Source organism: Triplophysa dalaica, chromosome 13 (assembly GCF_015846415.1).
Source record: "Triplophysa dalaica isolate WHDGS20190420 chromosome 13, ASM1584641v1, whole genome shotgun sequence".
NCBI classification, from domain to species: Eukaryota; Metazoa; Chordata; class Actinopteri; order Cypriniformes; family Nemacheilidae; genus Triplophysa; species Triplophysa dalaica.
Window position 1 is genome coordinate 14,675,606 of NC_079554.1, and position 17,196 is coordinate 14,692,801.

General features: G+C 38.5%; 1 protein-coding gene across 5 annotated transcripts in view; it reads left to right on the forward strand.

Moving 5' to 3' along the window:
- Positions 1-17,196, forward strand: part of nhsl1b (NHS-like 1b) — a 75,815-nt gene that overhangs the window by 18,912 nt on the left and 39,707 nt on the right. For 2 of the 5 annotated variants that reach the window (XM_056763699.1, XM_056763704.1), the window contains exon 1: positions 13,933-15,116. The exons of the other annotated variants lie outside the window; for them this stretch is intronic. In XM_056763699.1, coding sequence (XP_056619677.1) covers positions 14,897-15,116 — 220 coding nt within the window. In that variant the 5' untranslated portion in view covers positions 13,933-14,896. Of the gene's footprint in view, positions 1-13,932; positions 15,117-17,196 lie in introns of those variants that run through there. 5 annotated transcript variants of the gene reach the window in all.

The following is a 17,196-nucleotide window of genomic DNA, read 5'->3' on the forward strand; positions in this document are numbered from 1 at the left end:
TGTATACGGAAAAAAAGTACACGTGTCCTATGGTGTGACAGCGAAATTTTTAAAATCAAACAGTTTAATATGTGAATTTATAAATTTATTTTTTATAGCGTTATAGATTTCCCTTAATTGCTCGTTTTTCTAAATATTGGCTTTGTCACACCATAGGAGTTAAGGTTCAGAACGTGATAATAAATATTTTAACAAAGATTGAACGTTATAATAAAAGTAATTCATTAAGTTTTGTGTCTTTTATAATTCCACAGATTGCAAATCTAGTCATTTTATTCATTCTTCCAAACACACACACAAGATTAACCCTCCTCCAATTTAGTTACTACCCTCAAACACACACACATTCACACTTGCATAGCGTTTGCCGGGGTTCATTATCAGATTTTTCATGTCCAGCTGTGTCTTCAGAAATGTGTTAGATTGGCATAAAATGAATCTTTTTTCACTGGAGGAGTAGGAAATGATGTAGAACTGCCTACTGTAATTTCATTATAACCTACTTTAGTGAACTCATCTTTTTAAGTTGTATTTCCTTGTGTGAAGAAAAACATATTCTCTGAACTTTGTACCGTACCTTAGAACTACAGTATATGAACTACAGAGTTATCTCTTTTGGGTAATAAACTAAATAATATAGTAGAGTCGACTCTTGTATTGTAGTAGTGGCTGTATGGAGAATGTGTGGTTCAGTGAATAATAACATGCGTTATTTTTTAATTATTTAATATATATTTGAAAATAGAATAATACATTGTTAATTGCCATCTCATATATTGAAACATTATAAGCGCTTGGTTCCGATATATGAAAATGTGCTAACATATTGGATTTCATTAGGTAATATCATGGTCTTGCAACCGAACAGGTTGTAGGTACCGCTTGACTTCTTACCATGCGGGCACATGGTGTTATTGTAATAACTATGATGATTTTAAAATGGTGTTTAGTAGTTAGATTGAGATCAGTATATTTGTTTCCAAAACACAACCTGTAAATCTATTGTTGAGAAATGTTGTCTGGATATATAATTAATAAATCATGCATTCTTCCTTTATTTACTCAATGTGCTAATGATTTTCTTTTTTCTTTTTCTCCCTCAATGCTGCTGTTCCATGCGCTTTTCTACTGCTACAGGTAAGTCTCCCTAGTCTTTATTATAACATTTAGCATCTGAACAACGAAATCAGCAGACTTTAGAGCTAAAAAGAGGTGAAGTGTGTCATTTCTGTGCTACTGGTAGCAGTATTGGTCAAACTCTCGCTATTGAGTGAGCCACTGTTCGGGACCCTCGAACCATCTTCCTCCCCTCCCCGAAGCAAATTCAGAAATTGTTCAATATTTCTTTCAGTGTTAAATTAAATGTATTATATATAAAATATCTGCACCATTGATCTTAATTGTTGCTGGCGAAGTTCTGGATGGACATGTCTGCCATGAACGGACACACACAGAGAGAGATGGTGACTAATGCTGGTGACATAGTGAAAGTCAGTGTTTTCTAACATGTCTGACATGATTCGTGATTCATGATTCGCATTCACTGTGGGTGTAATACACAAAATAATCTTTTATTCCTGAAACTCACAGGTCATGATACGTGCGGATGATTTACGCCCTGGTGCTTTACCCAGGAGCGGAGGAGAGGGAGGAGGAATGTTCTATAAACTAGAGGTTGAATAAGAACTGTGAGAATGACCTGAGGGTTGGGCCAGTCGAGGGGAGGAAGATGGTTGTTAATGAAGAATCATGGTGTTTTCTACAGTAGACCACCTGAGGAATGATGTGAGGTTGAATGTTAAATGACCCAGGTATGAGGTCATTATGTGAACAAGAAGCTTCCGGGCCTGTGTGTGTTCATACAGGTTTGGACTGTGCTTATGGTGGACCACATGAAATGTCATCACAAATAGTGAGAAACTGTCTTGTGGGGACATTTTAGTGGCTCACTAGGAAAAAGATCATGCATCAGCCAAACCATACTTTAAATGTAAGTGAATAAAGACAGCTGGTTTGTATGAGGGTTAGGTTTTACACAGGTGGGGGATAGAAAATTTCATTAGCCTGGAATGAAACCATGCAAGTCTGAGGTGTCCTTTTAGAAAGAAATCCTTCGGGCTTGTTTCACTCTCTATTTTTTCTTCCCTCGTTGGTTCTGAACTCTCTTCCATTACCGTTTACATTATAACAGCTCGTTCTTGCCTGAGGAGAAAGAAAACTATCCACCTTCGCTTCTCATTACTTCAGTCTCTCCTTACCTTCACCTTCCTCGTCCTTTTCCATTTTTTTCTTTACTGTCTATTTATTTGATTTACTGTCCAACGGGGGTTGAGGCAAAGAAAGCAGAAAACCACAAATAGTGTAACCTAGTTTTCCCCCGTGTTCCTTGGCATAAGTTTGTTTCTTATACTTTGCACACACTTGAACGTGTGAGAAACAGTATATATTAACATACAACTTTCTGAATATCTATTCAACACCTGCAGAGAGATAAAGTGGTATGTGCTTGTACCCATCTGTGTCTGGATTTTAAGATTTTGGCCTTTTGGTGGCATTTTTTAAATAAAATCACAAAGTTTCTTGATGTATGTTTTAATTCATCTGTCACAGGCTCAGTCCTGTCTCCCAGCATCTCTCTCACTGCCTGCTTGTATCTTATCAGTCTGTGAGGGAAGATATGAGGTGGTTTGCCAAATAACCAGAAACACATTCCACAATTCAACATCCTCCATATAGCTGTCTTTTGTTCTCTCTGTTTTCTCTCTTTCGATGATATAATTCCTCTAACTGTGAATTTTTCTTTCTTGCTTATGTGGAGTCAAGCATTTAGATATTTGTAGATGAAAATATGTTAAAGTCAAATATGTCAAATGTAATATTTGTGATAGCAATCCATAGTTCGGTTTAAACCCAAAATACACTGATTCTGACGCAGAGTTGTGTAATATAAAAAGTATAAATACTTCAAATGTATCCATTTAATGCCATTAAAATTAAGATGAGACTGTGAACACATTGCAATTGAAGTAGACTCTCTCTTGTCGAAGCTGAATATTTGGAAATATCCACTTGCCACGTCCGGTGCATTTTTCAGGTGATGATGACTAGGGTTGGGCGATGTCTACCAAATAGGCATCGGACGATGCCTACAGTGAAACATCGTGATGGACAATGACATTGGGGGCCAGGCGAGGGGGCGTGGTTAAATCCGTTTGCTAGATGGTCATCTGCCAAAACATTAAATCAATTATATCAGGGCTCCAGACTGCCACCAAATCGCATTTTGTGACCAAAAAACATTTGCACATGTACGACCTGCACATTTTGAATTTCCTCCAGTTGTTATTTTATGTGGAAAGACGCGGAGATCTTGAGCTCACCAGTGTAGGCTGTGTGTGTATGATTAGTTAACTGCGCGGGTCACGCGTCACTGATGTTTCCCGCTGCCAATGGGGACATGCACGGTTCAGGATATCATTGACCGCACACAACGTGAGCTTACTCATGCAGCGGAACCACGATGCTAGCCCAACATCGTGTTGACTGTCAGCCATCGGCTGTATATGTGGAGATTATCGAATTTCCGAGAGCACTTGAAGGCGGCATTATCAGTCACTTGACATTAAAGTACTGTATATCAAACTGACTTAAATATATTAAACTGACTTTCAAATTTTTGTTATTTGAAATGCAACTAGATCAGTGCAATATAATCTACTTTACGATGATATTCCAATTCGATTTTTCCTGAAAACCTAAGTTCTAAATGTGACCTACATATTTAAGTTGAAATAGGTTAAAGTTTTACAGTGTATTAAAAAAACCTAAAAGTAGGGATGCACCGAAAATGAATATTATTGGCCGAAGCCGAATTTGATGTGAAACACCGAATAATACCGAATTTATTTTTTTGTTGCAATTTGGCCATTCAATTTCATTTAGCCCATTTTATCACATTACATCTATATAAATAATCAGAATATGCTTTTTACTTTTTTGTATTGCTTTTCAATAAAAATTGTAACACAACTATTCAATTAAAAATATTTATTTAAAACTGAACATTTTATCAGCAGACAATCAGAAAACTAAAGCACAATATAAGTGACAAATAAATTACGAAATATTTAGTCATCTTTTAATGGCCCTTCTTGAATAGCCATAGGCCATAACTGTCTACTAAAAGACTGTAACTGTATATTTATTAACAAATGAAAGATGATTCTTAAATATATAAGCACATTTTGCGTCTTTTTCAGACACTTTAAAGTGTTTCTGCACTGCCGACATATTTACTGCTTTAGTCAAGCTTGCGCGCCTCTAACTAAACGCACAATTAAAACGTTACGTTGGCTGCGTCAAAGTTTGGTAATTATATGGCCATTTCACAAATTTGACCGAACATGCCCTTTTTTGCCAAATTCGGCCGAATATTTTCAGTGGCTGAACATTTGGTATGCATCCCTACCTAAAAGAGTGATTTTTTTCAATTACTGTTATTTCCACCCTCAGAGATTTTGAGTATATCTTGACCATCACTTAAAATAAACATATTTTTATAACATTTTAATTTATTATTAAAATGATTAGCTTAGACTGGAACTCAATTACTATAAATCGGTTAGCGTCTTCTTGAAAAGTGGCATATAAGCCAATTTAGAGGACGTATTAAACAACGTTGGTCAAGAAGAATGTCCTTTTTCAGTTTTTTTAACACTACACAAACGTTTGAAAAAATACAAATAACTAAACTGTAAAAAAAAATGTACAATTAAAAAGATAATAAAAACTGAATCCAAAAGTGCTTATGAACCAGTGTTTACGTCTTGCGAAGTGATCTATATACTGTGTAATATAAAAACAGACAAATTACAATAATAAAGAGGGAAATGGTGGTGGCAGTGAAAAACCACACAGGGAATCATTTAGGCAGCTTGCACTGTTACAGTGAGGGAGATACTTTGAAAGATTGACCATGTAGAACTGATTCGTGTTTAATGTGTGCATGTTTGTGACGCAAACAGACACGCGTGGCTGCTTTCATAAAGTTTTTAAGACAGGCTTCATCACAAGCTTTTATACACAGCACTAATATTGCATACAATGATCTCCCATGAAAATAATAATTAGCACTCTCTTTATGACAGCAAAATCTGACAGTCTCAAGGCTCATTAATATCCCAGCAGCCCTCCATCACTGTTGTCTTCATTGGCGTGTGCCTGTTGTATCTGACAGTGTGTGTAAGCATCTGGCTGCATGTGTCTGGGCGTGTGTGAGTTTGGTGTGCCGTGTAACAGACTGCTCCCCGCTGCAAAGGGCAAAACGCCAGCCCTGTGATGGCCTCCCTATTGTCACGGTAACAGACGGCTCTCCGCCATGCGTCTGCCTGATCAGCATAACACAAGCCCCACTTTTCTCTCTGTCTCTCTCTTGACCTCTCTTTCTCTCACCTCCTCTTAAATCAGACAATAATGGCCCTGCAGAGAGGTTGAGCGTATGGTTCACCAACGGTAGTAGAATTGGAGGGAGTTTTAAGAGTCTCCTGTACTTTTAACTGTGGTTTAATTGAACGGGAACAGGGGTGTAGATTATCCCAATGTCCCTTTTACTCAGTTTATTCTTCATCTGGAATAATAACCTCAGTCAGGGGATGAAGAAAGGAGACATTTCTTGCCACAAGGCTTTTTGTTCTTTTGCACAGAATTTGGTAGGGTCCATTTGTATAAAAATTGATGCTAGTAAAAATAATTGGCTAATTTGTTTCGTTAACAGTAACAAATAATGGTAAATGTTTGTTTTTCTTGTTTGCTTGTTTCTAACTTAAGAATGAATTGCGAAGAGTTGATGCCATGAAGCAGTAGCTACATGTGAATCTGCCACTTCCAACAAGTTTTCATGGTCTTTAAGTCTCCACAGTGGTAATTCTCTAGAAAACCGTTGAGATTTTGGAGGGTTGCCAGGTCGGCTTATATCAAATCAATGGGGCGTGTGGAGTTCCCTTCGGCCCCTGATTGTGGCTGTTTTCTGAGAGGCTCCCCGAGGACGCCAGGTCTCTTAGTATGCTAATCCAAAAACATTTGTTAAGCCCGGCTTTCACTCTCTGTTCAGCTGTCCCACCAACATTAAGACAAATGAGTGATTTTGTGCATGACAGAAAGAAATAGTAAAAGTCCTCACTAGTGAGAAAAGACCTAGTCTGCTTGCATAAGACCAGGACCTGAAGAGCTTAAAGGGACAGTTCACCCAAAATAAAGTTATTCTTGTCATTTACTAACCCGCATATTGTTCCAAAGCTATATAAATGTATTTGTTCTACTAAACACAAAGGAAGATATTTGTAAGAATGTCAGTAACCAAACAGACCCAGACTATGGCAATAAATGGGGGATGAGATCTGTTTGGTAACTGACCCCCTTCTAATTATCTTTGTGTTCAGCAGAACAAAGACATTTATACAGATTTTGAACAATCTGAAGGTGAGTAGATCATGATATAATGTTCATTTAACAGTTTAAAAGAGAAATCTGAAAAATACACTTTTATTTGAATTTTTATCAGTGATCCGATTTTTTTTTAGTAGGAAAAAATAACAAAATACAGTATGCCCTAGACTATTGCACATTTTAGCCGCACCTGAATTGCGTTTGATGACAAAATATGACAATATTTTGTTTTCAAAGAAAGATCACACTTGTTTTTACAACAGGTTTGTTGGGTTTTTATTAATTCTGTTCAGAGAATAGCCGAGACGAGTGGTATTTGAATACTTCCTGAATATCAAAGAACAGTTTAATGTGATAAAAACCTACACCTGTTGTTATTTTATTAGGACTATGTTAACTTGAGAAAAACTTTATTATTCACAGAAATTGCTCTGAAAATGCCCGGAATTATGGGTTGGACTAAATTGAATCAAGGTTGCTTTAGGTCAGTTTGATCTGGTTTGCTTGCTATAGGTGTTTGTTGAACCGCTCTATGTAAGTTATCTGCTGTCCTGCTCTCCATCCTGTCCTGTGAGCTCACTGTGATGATTCTGGAGTCTTTCAGGGCAGATGCCTGGGGCAGTTCCTGGTATACACATGTAAACACACACACACACACACACACACACACATATACACACAAACATTGTAGTTATGAGCACATTCATTCATTAAATTAGGCATAAACCAATAAAATCAAAATCAGCAAAATGCAAAGTAATACACTTAATGAATATGCTTCTTCGTTGTTTCCAAAATGAAATAGTGTAAATAAGCATTTCTTATCGCGGTTATTTAGAATAGAGTTTTTAAATAAAAGCTTATGGTGGATTCACATGGTATGCGGTGGGCGGTGGAATTGATTTTGGATGCATGAGCACTGCTTGCGCACCGCCAAAGAAATGGCCCACGTTTTGCCGCTTACCGAGTGTTTCTCTTTAAAAATGAACTAGACACTCGCGACTGCCGCATACCGAATTAGCGTAGTAATAATCGGTGATGCATGTGAATGTAGTCCATGTCAGACAACCGGTCTGCTCCAAATGCTGCTCAGGTAACACTGATGCACGTGTGGGAGTCCTTGTTTATGAGTCATGGAGGGAGTTGTCATCTCTTTAAACGAGTGTTTGCATTCTTGTGAAGGTCTGTTGATATTTCTAAAAGCAAGTAGATTTAAAGTAATTTCACGTTTGCGTAAAACTCAACAGGGCTGACAGCCGGGTGCATATTGAGGGGTCATTGATATAAACATTCATTAGTTATGTTTAAAGTGAATGTAAAGAGAGACAGAACAAAAAAGGGGAATAGAACAGATCTGTGCATTAAGCCTTAGCCTTGAAGTATATAATGAGCTGTGTTTGTTTTGTAGATTATGAAACTTTAAAATATGCACTCTCACAAACCACGTGGCGTGCCATTTTAAAACTTGCTCGACAGCATGCCATTTAAACCTCACACAAAGCATGCAAGCATGACAACAATGGACAGTTTCCACAGGCTTCCATACTGTACGCACACACATTAGCCATCTGTCAGTGTGACTAATAATGCGTCCCAGGGTGGAGCAGGCGATGTCTGCTATTGAGTAATATCTGTAGCTTGACTGTGTATGATTGATGTTGTAATTTATTATTGACGTGTAAGAAGTTTCTGGGAACAGAAAAAGCATTCAGACTCACAGACGAACTAAATTCGCAAGGCCTTTGAAGCTGATACCGTGAACATCTTTTGCGGTTTCAAGGTGTAATTGAGAATGTAGAGAGTCTGCAGGGACAATTCATCAAATCACACGGTCAGTCTCTGGCCCTGGTTAGAAACGGTAGCTTGCAGTCCACTTCCTTATTCTCTAGGATGGCATGATGGGATGAGGAACAGGAGATGACCAGTCATTTCGGACAGACAAAACTTCTCTTTCTCTTTTCCTTCCTCTCATTCTCTCCCCCTTTGAGAAATACAGCCCACCAGTGACAAACACAAGCAAAACAACTCGGTCGTGACATGACACACACTTACAGGAAATGGAAAGGGCTGCGAACAGGATGACCCGAAGAACAGATGGAACGTAGACGTTACCCCAACTTCACCCCCAACTATGTCAGACAGACACATTATTTCTATAGTGGTGGTGCCTTTACATTGTCGCATAGTCTTTTGTTCTGACTAGCGCTATTTGAAACAGGGCTACATTTCCAGTGTATTTCTGTGGCGATAGTTTTCTTTAAAGTGAGTTAACCCAATTTTTTTAATTCTCTCATCATTCATTCATCCTTTTGTCATTTCAAACCTTTATGACTTTCTTTCTTCTGCAGAACAGAAATATATTTTGAAGAAAGTTGGTAACAGAACAGCACTGGCCCCCATTCACTTCAAATATATGGACACAAAACCAATGCAGTGAATGGTGTCCAGTTAACAACATTCTTCAAATATCTTCTTTTGTGTTGTGGCAGGTCACGTCTGGAGCCTAGCTTGCATCAGCAGATCACATCAGGTGCAGTTAACCAATAGTCATACAACACATACTAGACTGCGTCCTATTTAAGTTGCCTTTCTCTACTCCGTATCAACTTATATAACGTGGCGCTCTAAAAATCCACCTCCATCCCCATCTCCTCCATATCTGCCTCTTATCTGTTGGATCATTTTAATTTAATCCCGTTACGCATCATGTGGGGGAACATGAATTGCTGCACTCCTTCTCTGTCCATGGACAGGCAGAGAGTTTACCCAGAACAATTTCTATCTGACAACCTTAAACATTACTATTGTTTAAATATTTGATAGAAAAAAATGTCATGCAATAACTGGCCACTTTAGGTCACCGCCCAAGAGTTTTGTCTATTGTGTGTACTTTGTGTCAGCATCTTTATTATATATCTGTCGATTATTGAAAGTATCGATTACTTCCTGTGTGGGAGTCTAAACTTGTCACTTAGATTGTTTTGGCATGAACATCCGTGAGTGTGTGTAAACCGGTCTGCATTGTGTTTGTGTATGCATTAGTCATTAGGGAGTTTAAGCCGCCTGATAAAAGGCCACGTGTTTTAGAGCTGACTATCTGCCCATCTGACTGCTTTTCGATGGCTTTTGTTTCTATTCAATGAAATGTCAACATCTTTACTCCACATTGGGAGTACAAGTTTGAGGCAGCTGCCAGAGGTCACTGTTCAGGGGTGAAGGGTCAACACCTGCCTTTTAGGATTAACGTGTTTGGGTTGCTTTGTTGGAATTTCTTTAAGGGCCCACTGGTGTGGCTTACTCTATTTGGCAAAAGACAGAAATTATTTTTGATCAATATTGTGCTATTATTATTACTGCTAATATTACATAATTTGCACATGATGTGATATTTCATGTTTTCTTTGTTGTGACCGCTGTTTATGGATCAGGGATAGTTGTTGTATAAATATGGTGTCTTGTATTCGATGTTGCCAAAAGTCTAAATGCACTTACAACATTATACTGCCCCCTAGTGGTACATGTCCAACAATAAAGACTCACCATTTCCCAAGGCTATTCAGGCACCGTCCTTTAGAGTTCCATAATAACCTGATACAACACACCTGTCTGTAATGTGTTTGTAATCCTCAAGACCTTGTTTTGCTGGTTCATTTGGGTTTGATTAAGGTTGGAATGAAACTGGATTTAAAGAGGCCTGGCATGGAGTGCCATTCTTTCTTGTTTAGTGTTTTTAGTATTATTATAGTTTTAATGTTTTGCTTCACTACAGCATAAGCAGAAGACCTTACAGAGTACTCTGGTCCCTGTGCTTGTCCTCAACACACCCTGAGTTCTGTCTCCAGGATACGTCCTCTTCTGGGTCCTGTGCTTGGTAGACACACTCCCTCAAGAGATATGCTGCTTTCGTCCTAGTGGTTATTGTTTCCCTTGGTATAAACTAGTTGAAAATGTGTAGACTGAAGAGTCTGACATCTATCTAACTTGACAAAAACACTTAGCAAAAATGTTCCAGTTTCTAAGGACATAGGACAGTGACTCAGAAACAACAAATCCTTTTTTTGGGGTTACTTTATGGCTTTTGGATATAAAACAAGATATGCACGGATAAATCTCACATGCTCTTGTGTGGTAAAAATCTTTATTGTGGGTATTTTACTGACCAATTTTCCTTGTGGACAAAATGGCATGTTTCAGTCTGACAATAAAATTTAATGGTGGCTCTCTAGACCATGAATTAAAAAGTTGAGAATGTTAATTTAAAGTTTTTACACAAATGCAGAGCTATATATTTAGTCTAGAGCTGCATTGTATTTTAATAAGAAATGCTTTTGACTGAACAGTCATTCAAAATTTTGTTAAATTTATCGAAGTCATTTTAAGAAGGAATTGCATTTTTAGGTTTTAACTAAAGATAATGAGTGCCCACAAATTTTAAAGAAAAAAAAACGAACGAAAATTTAGGAATTGTAATTTTGAATTTCACTTTAAGGTCTTATGCTTATATACGTAAATGAAGTTTGTTTTGTAGAAAAATGTAAAGTCTGGCTTCAAATGATTTCATAATTGTGATACATTTTATTAGGTTTAAATTTCATAAACATCAAGGCATCAAGTGGTCTATTTTACTATCATCATCTATCCTCTAAAATGTGGAGATTTGTTGTCTTGCCTACAAAGACATAAAAGGGACTTTCAGTAGTTAAAGCATATTGACAATTTGGCTCATGTTACCCACATTCATGTGGTACTGCAGATCTTCTGTAGTGTGAGTTTGATAGAGATACAGAACATGTGATGAGAGAGAGAGAGAGAGAGAGAGATAGATAGGGCATGTGTTTAGAGGTCATCATGGATCAACAAGTATTTGTGGAACCCGCACAAGAGGTGATGGTCAGCCTCTCAGGTTCATGAGTGCCAAAGGTCAGAGGTCACAAAGAGGGTTTTGTTAGTTAACGGTCACCCTTGTGATCTTTTTATGAATGAAAACAGTTAATGAAGTGATGAGAGTACTGCTAACTTTCGAGTTGACGTTTCTGGTGGCCTTCTTCTTTAGTTTAATATACATCAAATTTGTGAAATAGTACGTCAAAGACACAAATAATGTACACACACCGTTTTGTTAAGCTCACTCAGAAACACAGTTGCAAAGATACAAAGACAAATAAACCCAGATCATAAAAATGTGCGGACAGAATATAATAAAATATTTTTCTTGGCATACTGGTAGGCGTTTAAATTTCAAAGCTTAATTAAAAAACCACCAGCGCTCTGCCAGTTCAGGAGCTGTTTTGAGACTGAAAATGCCACTTTGAGTTTAGTAAACAACAGACAATTTGGAGGCAAGTAACTGTAATCTGTTAAATAGCTAAATTTGCATAATTTAGATAAGTTTAATAGACTAAGTGCTTGTTTTAGTGAACTTCATTTATCTAGTTGTCAAACATAATGTCTTGGTCATAAAAAGGGATGGAGTTGGACTAGAGAAAATGACTTTGTAAGTAGTTTGACTGCTTGCCAAACCAGACGTGCATACCCTAACGTGAACAGTTGGAGCGTGTGAAGAGGTACTTGTGTGTACTTGCATGATGCAGCTTGGTTGAAAACTTACCCTGCTCGCCCTATTTTGGGGTGTTTGATCATGTCCAGAGATTCATGGCATGTCTTTCTTAAGCACACTGCTCGGGTTTCCTCGCCAACCTGCCGTGTCAACAGCAGGACACCACGAGCGTGTCAAAGTTAAGCAGCACCATTCCATTTTAGCTCCTGAGAAAAAGCTGGGGATGTGCAGGGAGGAACTTTTGCTCCTGTTGCTGATTGGCCGTTTTAACTTACAGACTTATATTGATATAATTAGGCTCATACTATGAATATATAGGCTGAAAAGAATGTAAGAATTCTTATATTTTTATTTTTTACAGTATTACTGATGCTCTATAGATAGAATTTTTTAATACTTTAAAATTAAATGATCAAAAGAATGATGGATGTGCTGAAATGTCATTGTCCTTTTCTTTTGAACTCTCATTTCTTATCATAAAATCAAATATTCTGATTGCAACCAACGGCTCACTCCATCCCTCCCCCCTCTCTTTTGAAGTAGGACAAAGATGTTGTCGTATTTTCTCTTCTTTGCTAAAGGAGGTATTGTTTTTACGAAATGTGCTCTGTAGACAAGTTTGTCCCTTTAGGGCTACTGTAGAAACAACATGGTGGAGTCCTTGCAAGGGGACCCGCAGTGTAGATAGAAATCGCTCGTTCTGAGGTTATAAAAACATAATCCTTCCTTATGTAAGGTACCTTTGAAGACATAGTTATGTCTATAGTAATATTATGTACATTCTATTGCATTTCTGTCAACAGATCCTCCAAAAAATACATGCAGCACCTTTAATTTAGTTTAACTGTAAATATCAGAAATTGATAGCTTGGTAAATGGAGAGCTGTTGATCATATTTCTTTACTCTGAATTTGTTGTGTCTCTCACCAGCAGTTGTCTCTTGGTCCTGGTGAAATATTAACCCACAGTTTGGGCGTGTACGGTCATTGATTGCTTTGCTAAGGATAAAGGTTGGATGGTCTAGCTGTGTGTTTTATGAGAGAGGAGCTGTCTGTTATTACATCCAGCTGTGTTCATATATAGAGGTTTTGTAGAACACAGTTGGATCATTGTGTCAGTAAGTTTAATCATTAATTCTACACAGTGTATATTTGCACTCCACCAGCCTCAATGTGTTTGCTATTCCCAATTTGAATGTCAAACACTGACACACACATACTTACATATAGGCGTGTTTTTAAGGATTTGCCATAGTATGTTGTTTTTGGACTGTGCCGGTTGTCAGTGGAGTGAGTTTATTGGAGCTCTGGGTTGGATGTTTGCTATGGTCAGACAGATAAATTTACACAAACCACAGTGCTCATTTACATGCTCGCTCATATACACACATGCACATACTTTTATGCTTTCCCAGAGAAATGTAGGAAAAGGGGACAAAACTGACTGCAAAAAAAGAAAGTTCCTCCACCCGGGGCAGTTTGTTACTGTTTGTGTGTTTTTTCTAGACAAAACACCTCTCTTGCTTTCGTCACAGTGTTTTCCTTCTCTTGGGTCACTAGCACAGTTTGCGGATATTCTGGTCTGGACAGGTCTTGCAAGCTTATCTGCTGGTCGTCAATATTTTGTACAGGTCGCCGGAATTGACTTTATCTTAAACCTGCAGGCAAGTCCTCAAGATCAGACTTCTTTGCCACGGTTGGATCTTGTAGGAGAACACCTGTGAGAGTTGCAAGATAGTGTGGAAGGGAAACTCGGAGGAGGAGGTGTGGAGTGACTGGTCAAACCCTCTGTGGTTGCTATGCCACTGGAGGGGAGGGGCATAGATCACAGGGAGAGATCAGAGAAGAAGGGAGTGGTAGAGGGGTTGGTTTTAAGGTCATATTTCACCAGCACTCTAGTTGTTTGTAATCCTAAACTTTCGGTCCCACAGTGCATGTGGGTTTCTCTGGACAACTGTCACCCAGAGATCAGGAACCGTTTTTCTTTTACACTTTACGAATGGACTTAGCGACGGTGGTTGTATGCTTATGTGCTTAAACGTCCAGGTGAGTGACTCACGGCCACAGAGGAGACAGACCTACGTCATGACATCCGAGTTTCAGGAAGAGTGTCCGGTGATGGCTCAGCACTCCGGCGATGACAGAAGAACTTGATTCTGGAAGTAAAAGTTGAAAAGGAAAGAGGACGATGATGTTTCAGCTTATCCATAATTGTTTTGATGGTGTCGATATTTCTTCAGTCCAGGTGTGTCTGGATGTAATGTCACGTGGTCTCTGGCATTGCGGTTTGATGATGGCAAGATTTGTTGATATTCTGTGGAGCGAATGTTAAACCTTCCTGAACCTGGATGCCTTCAGGAGGACATTGGGTTTTTCCTGTTGTCTTTTTAATATTTTTTTTCTTCTTGCACACTTTTTGCTTCAAATCTGCACTGTATTAAAGATCGTCTTCTCATGCACCGTGCCTCAGTTGGGAGAGACCAGCTATTTTCCAGCCTGTTGCTTCAGTTAATTGCCACTTCTGGGTTTCAGCACTCGTGTTGGGATTTCCAGGACTTGAAATGTTTTTTTCTACCAGATTAGCAGACGTTTTGTTGTACTGTTGGTAGTACTCCATTCGTTTCATATGTGGATGTGTACCAGTAAATTGCATTTAGTGTTAAGATGAGGAGCCTTAACTATAACATTTCCAATCTTTGAATTTTGGATGGCACATTTTCCAGAATACCGCAAACCTCATGGATTCACACATCCAGTACTTTTCCATCCTTTTGCATAAACTGTGCAGTATAGTTTCACTTTATGCTTCCGGATCTTTAAGGATCTTTGGAAAAGACCAGTGAGCCACATCTCAGCCCTTGTAGACTTAATCTCCTCTGGAGTTTTCTAAGTGGGGATGATGAGGGAAAAGCATCCTGGGTCTTTAAAAAAGGAGGAGAGGACTGAGAAGGGCGCTTCTCTCTCTCGTGCTCTCAGCTGGCTGAGCGTGTCCTCCCTGTCACAACAGACCCGTAAACTCTTCCACAGCCAGAACAGCCTCCATAGACACTCCTACGCTCCACGGGGAGCGAATGAAGACGAAGATGACTGGGTGTACGCACCTCAGCACTATATAGGTGAGGGTTTATAGTTTGTGTGATGTTTGTGTGTGAACGTGTGCTTTTGTGTTTAGAAATCTCAAATAGGCATGTGTGAATTGAGGCATGGAAAGTTATTAAAATGAATTAAAGCTGCAATCCGTAACTCCTGACTTTGAATTGTCATTTGTATTGAAACATAAAAAATTGCAGTTTACTGTGCGTATACTTATTTTTATGGGAGTTTTATGACAGTTACTACATAATCGCACTGGAGAGATTACTTTTGCATATTTAGATACTACATAAATTTATGGATTACAGTTTTAAATGGAACATATTTGTTTTGAAATTGTACTTTTATGTGGTTCACCATTGTAGTGTTTCTGTGCTCAATTGGTAGAGGATTGCATTGTGAGCTCTTAGGTTGTGGGTTCGGTTTCTTTAGTAAGTGCCTTTGTATAAAAGTGTTTGCAATATCTAGTCTTTTTCTTTTTTTGATAATGAAAGTCGATGTATTTATTTAAATATCAGGTATATACATACTCTCCTTTTTAGAAATATCCTTTAAACTTCATACAAATATAACAGCTACAGTATTTAATGGCAATTGGTGATGTTTGGTTTAACACCTGTGTATCCTGATCTTTCTATTGTGTTCGGATTTATTGTGACTCCCACAGGAAGTCAGAGTGTAAGTTGTTTACAATGGAGGGAGAAATTAGGTCAGAGTCTCGTTTTATTACAGGTTTCCCTTTGTTTCAGTCGTTGACACGTCTTGTGACAGGTTGAGTGTGGTGTGTAGGCTGGAGTGAGGGGAGGGCTGGACCAGAGGACAGCTGGGAAATATAATCAAAAAATTCTATAGTAACTCAAAACGAGTGTGTGTAGATGGGTGATTTCACAGACTGGTGGCGATAGGGGCGTGAGAGCGGATGCCAGCTCTGTGTGTGGAAAGATACTTTCATTGTGTCTGCCGTTGTCACTGTAGCTGTGCAGCTAATCCCGAATGTTAATGATGCTCTGTCCATTAATGAATTGCCCCACGTAAAAGTTGAGGTAAGTAAAATTCTTGTTGAATTGTGTCATTTGAATGTAATTTGTAAAGTCTTCACCTTGAATGTTCTCGTGCGCTTTGCATGCGTTCAAATAGAAATGTTGTGAAAACAAGCGTGTGTCAGCGAAATGTGAGGCTGGCACTGATTCTCAGAAGCCGATGTAAATGAAGACCTAAATGTCCAGTGGCACATAGTTTTCTTTGTAAATCAAATGACAAATCTGCCACTCCTGTATCAGAGCTGAAACTCCATCCCGGTATCGTTCAGGTCTTTTGTTTATTGGTTGACCTGTTTGAGTGTGTGTGTTTGGTATTGGGGTGGAGGTGTAACACTATACCGCTTCTGATGAGATACTCTATCAGAGAAGGGTAAAGTTACTTTAGGTTGATGCCGGGTGGTTTACTTGGTAGAGTTAGATTAGTCTTCCTTAGCTGTCACTGTTTATTTGGGTCACTTTCATGCTCTGTTTAGTGTCGTGTGACTTTTGAAAGGACTTCTGTCAGGTGTTTTATAGAACAGATGTCCCTATTCATATCAGTCATAGCTGTGAACAACATGTTTTATACTCTTCTCGTGCCTAACTTTTGAACTTCTGACCTCTACAGATTCTTGGCAAAAGTTTCTTTCCAGGCTTCAAATCCCATAATTGTAATGTCTGTTTTTGAAGCAAACTGTATTTTTGAAATTGGAATGTAAGCACCAACTCATCACTTTTGTCCTTACCTACACTTCTGTCACTCGCTACATTAGACATGTGTGTAGCATTTAAACTCATGCACGTGTGTGTGACACACACACACACACAGAGTCATCCCTGGGGCAAAGTAGGAAAATCACTTCTTTACCAAAGTAGAAAACAATCCAGAAAACCTAAATTTAAAAATCCTGATGTTGACAACTGTACACGCTCCTAAATTTAAAGCATATATTTATACATTTGGCACCTATGTTGGTACATGCATGTCAAATTAAGCTTCCCTAACTGCTGTTCCTGCTCTTTATTTAAATGCATCCTGTAATTTTGGACTGTCAGGCTCTTGTAGTAGACCCATAATTTCGGT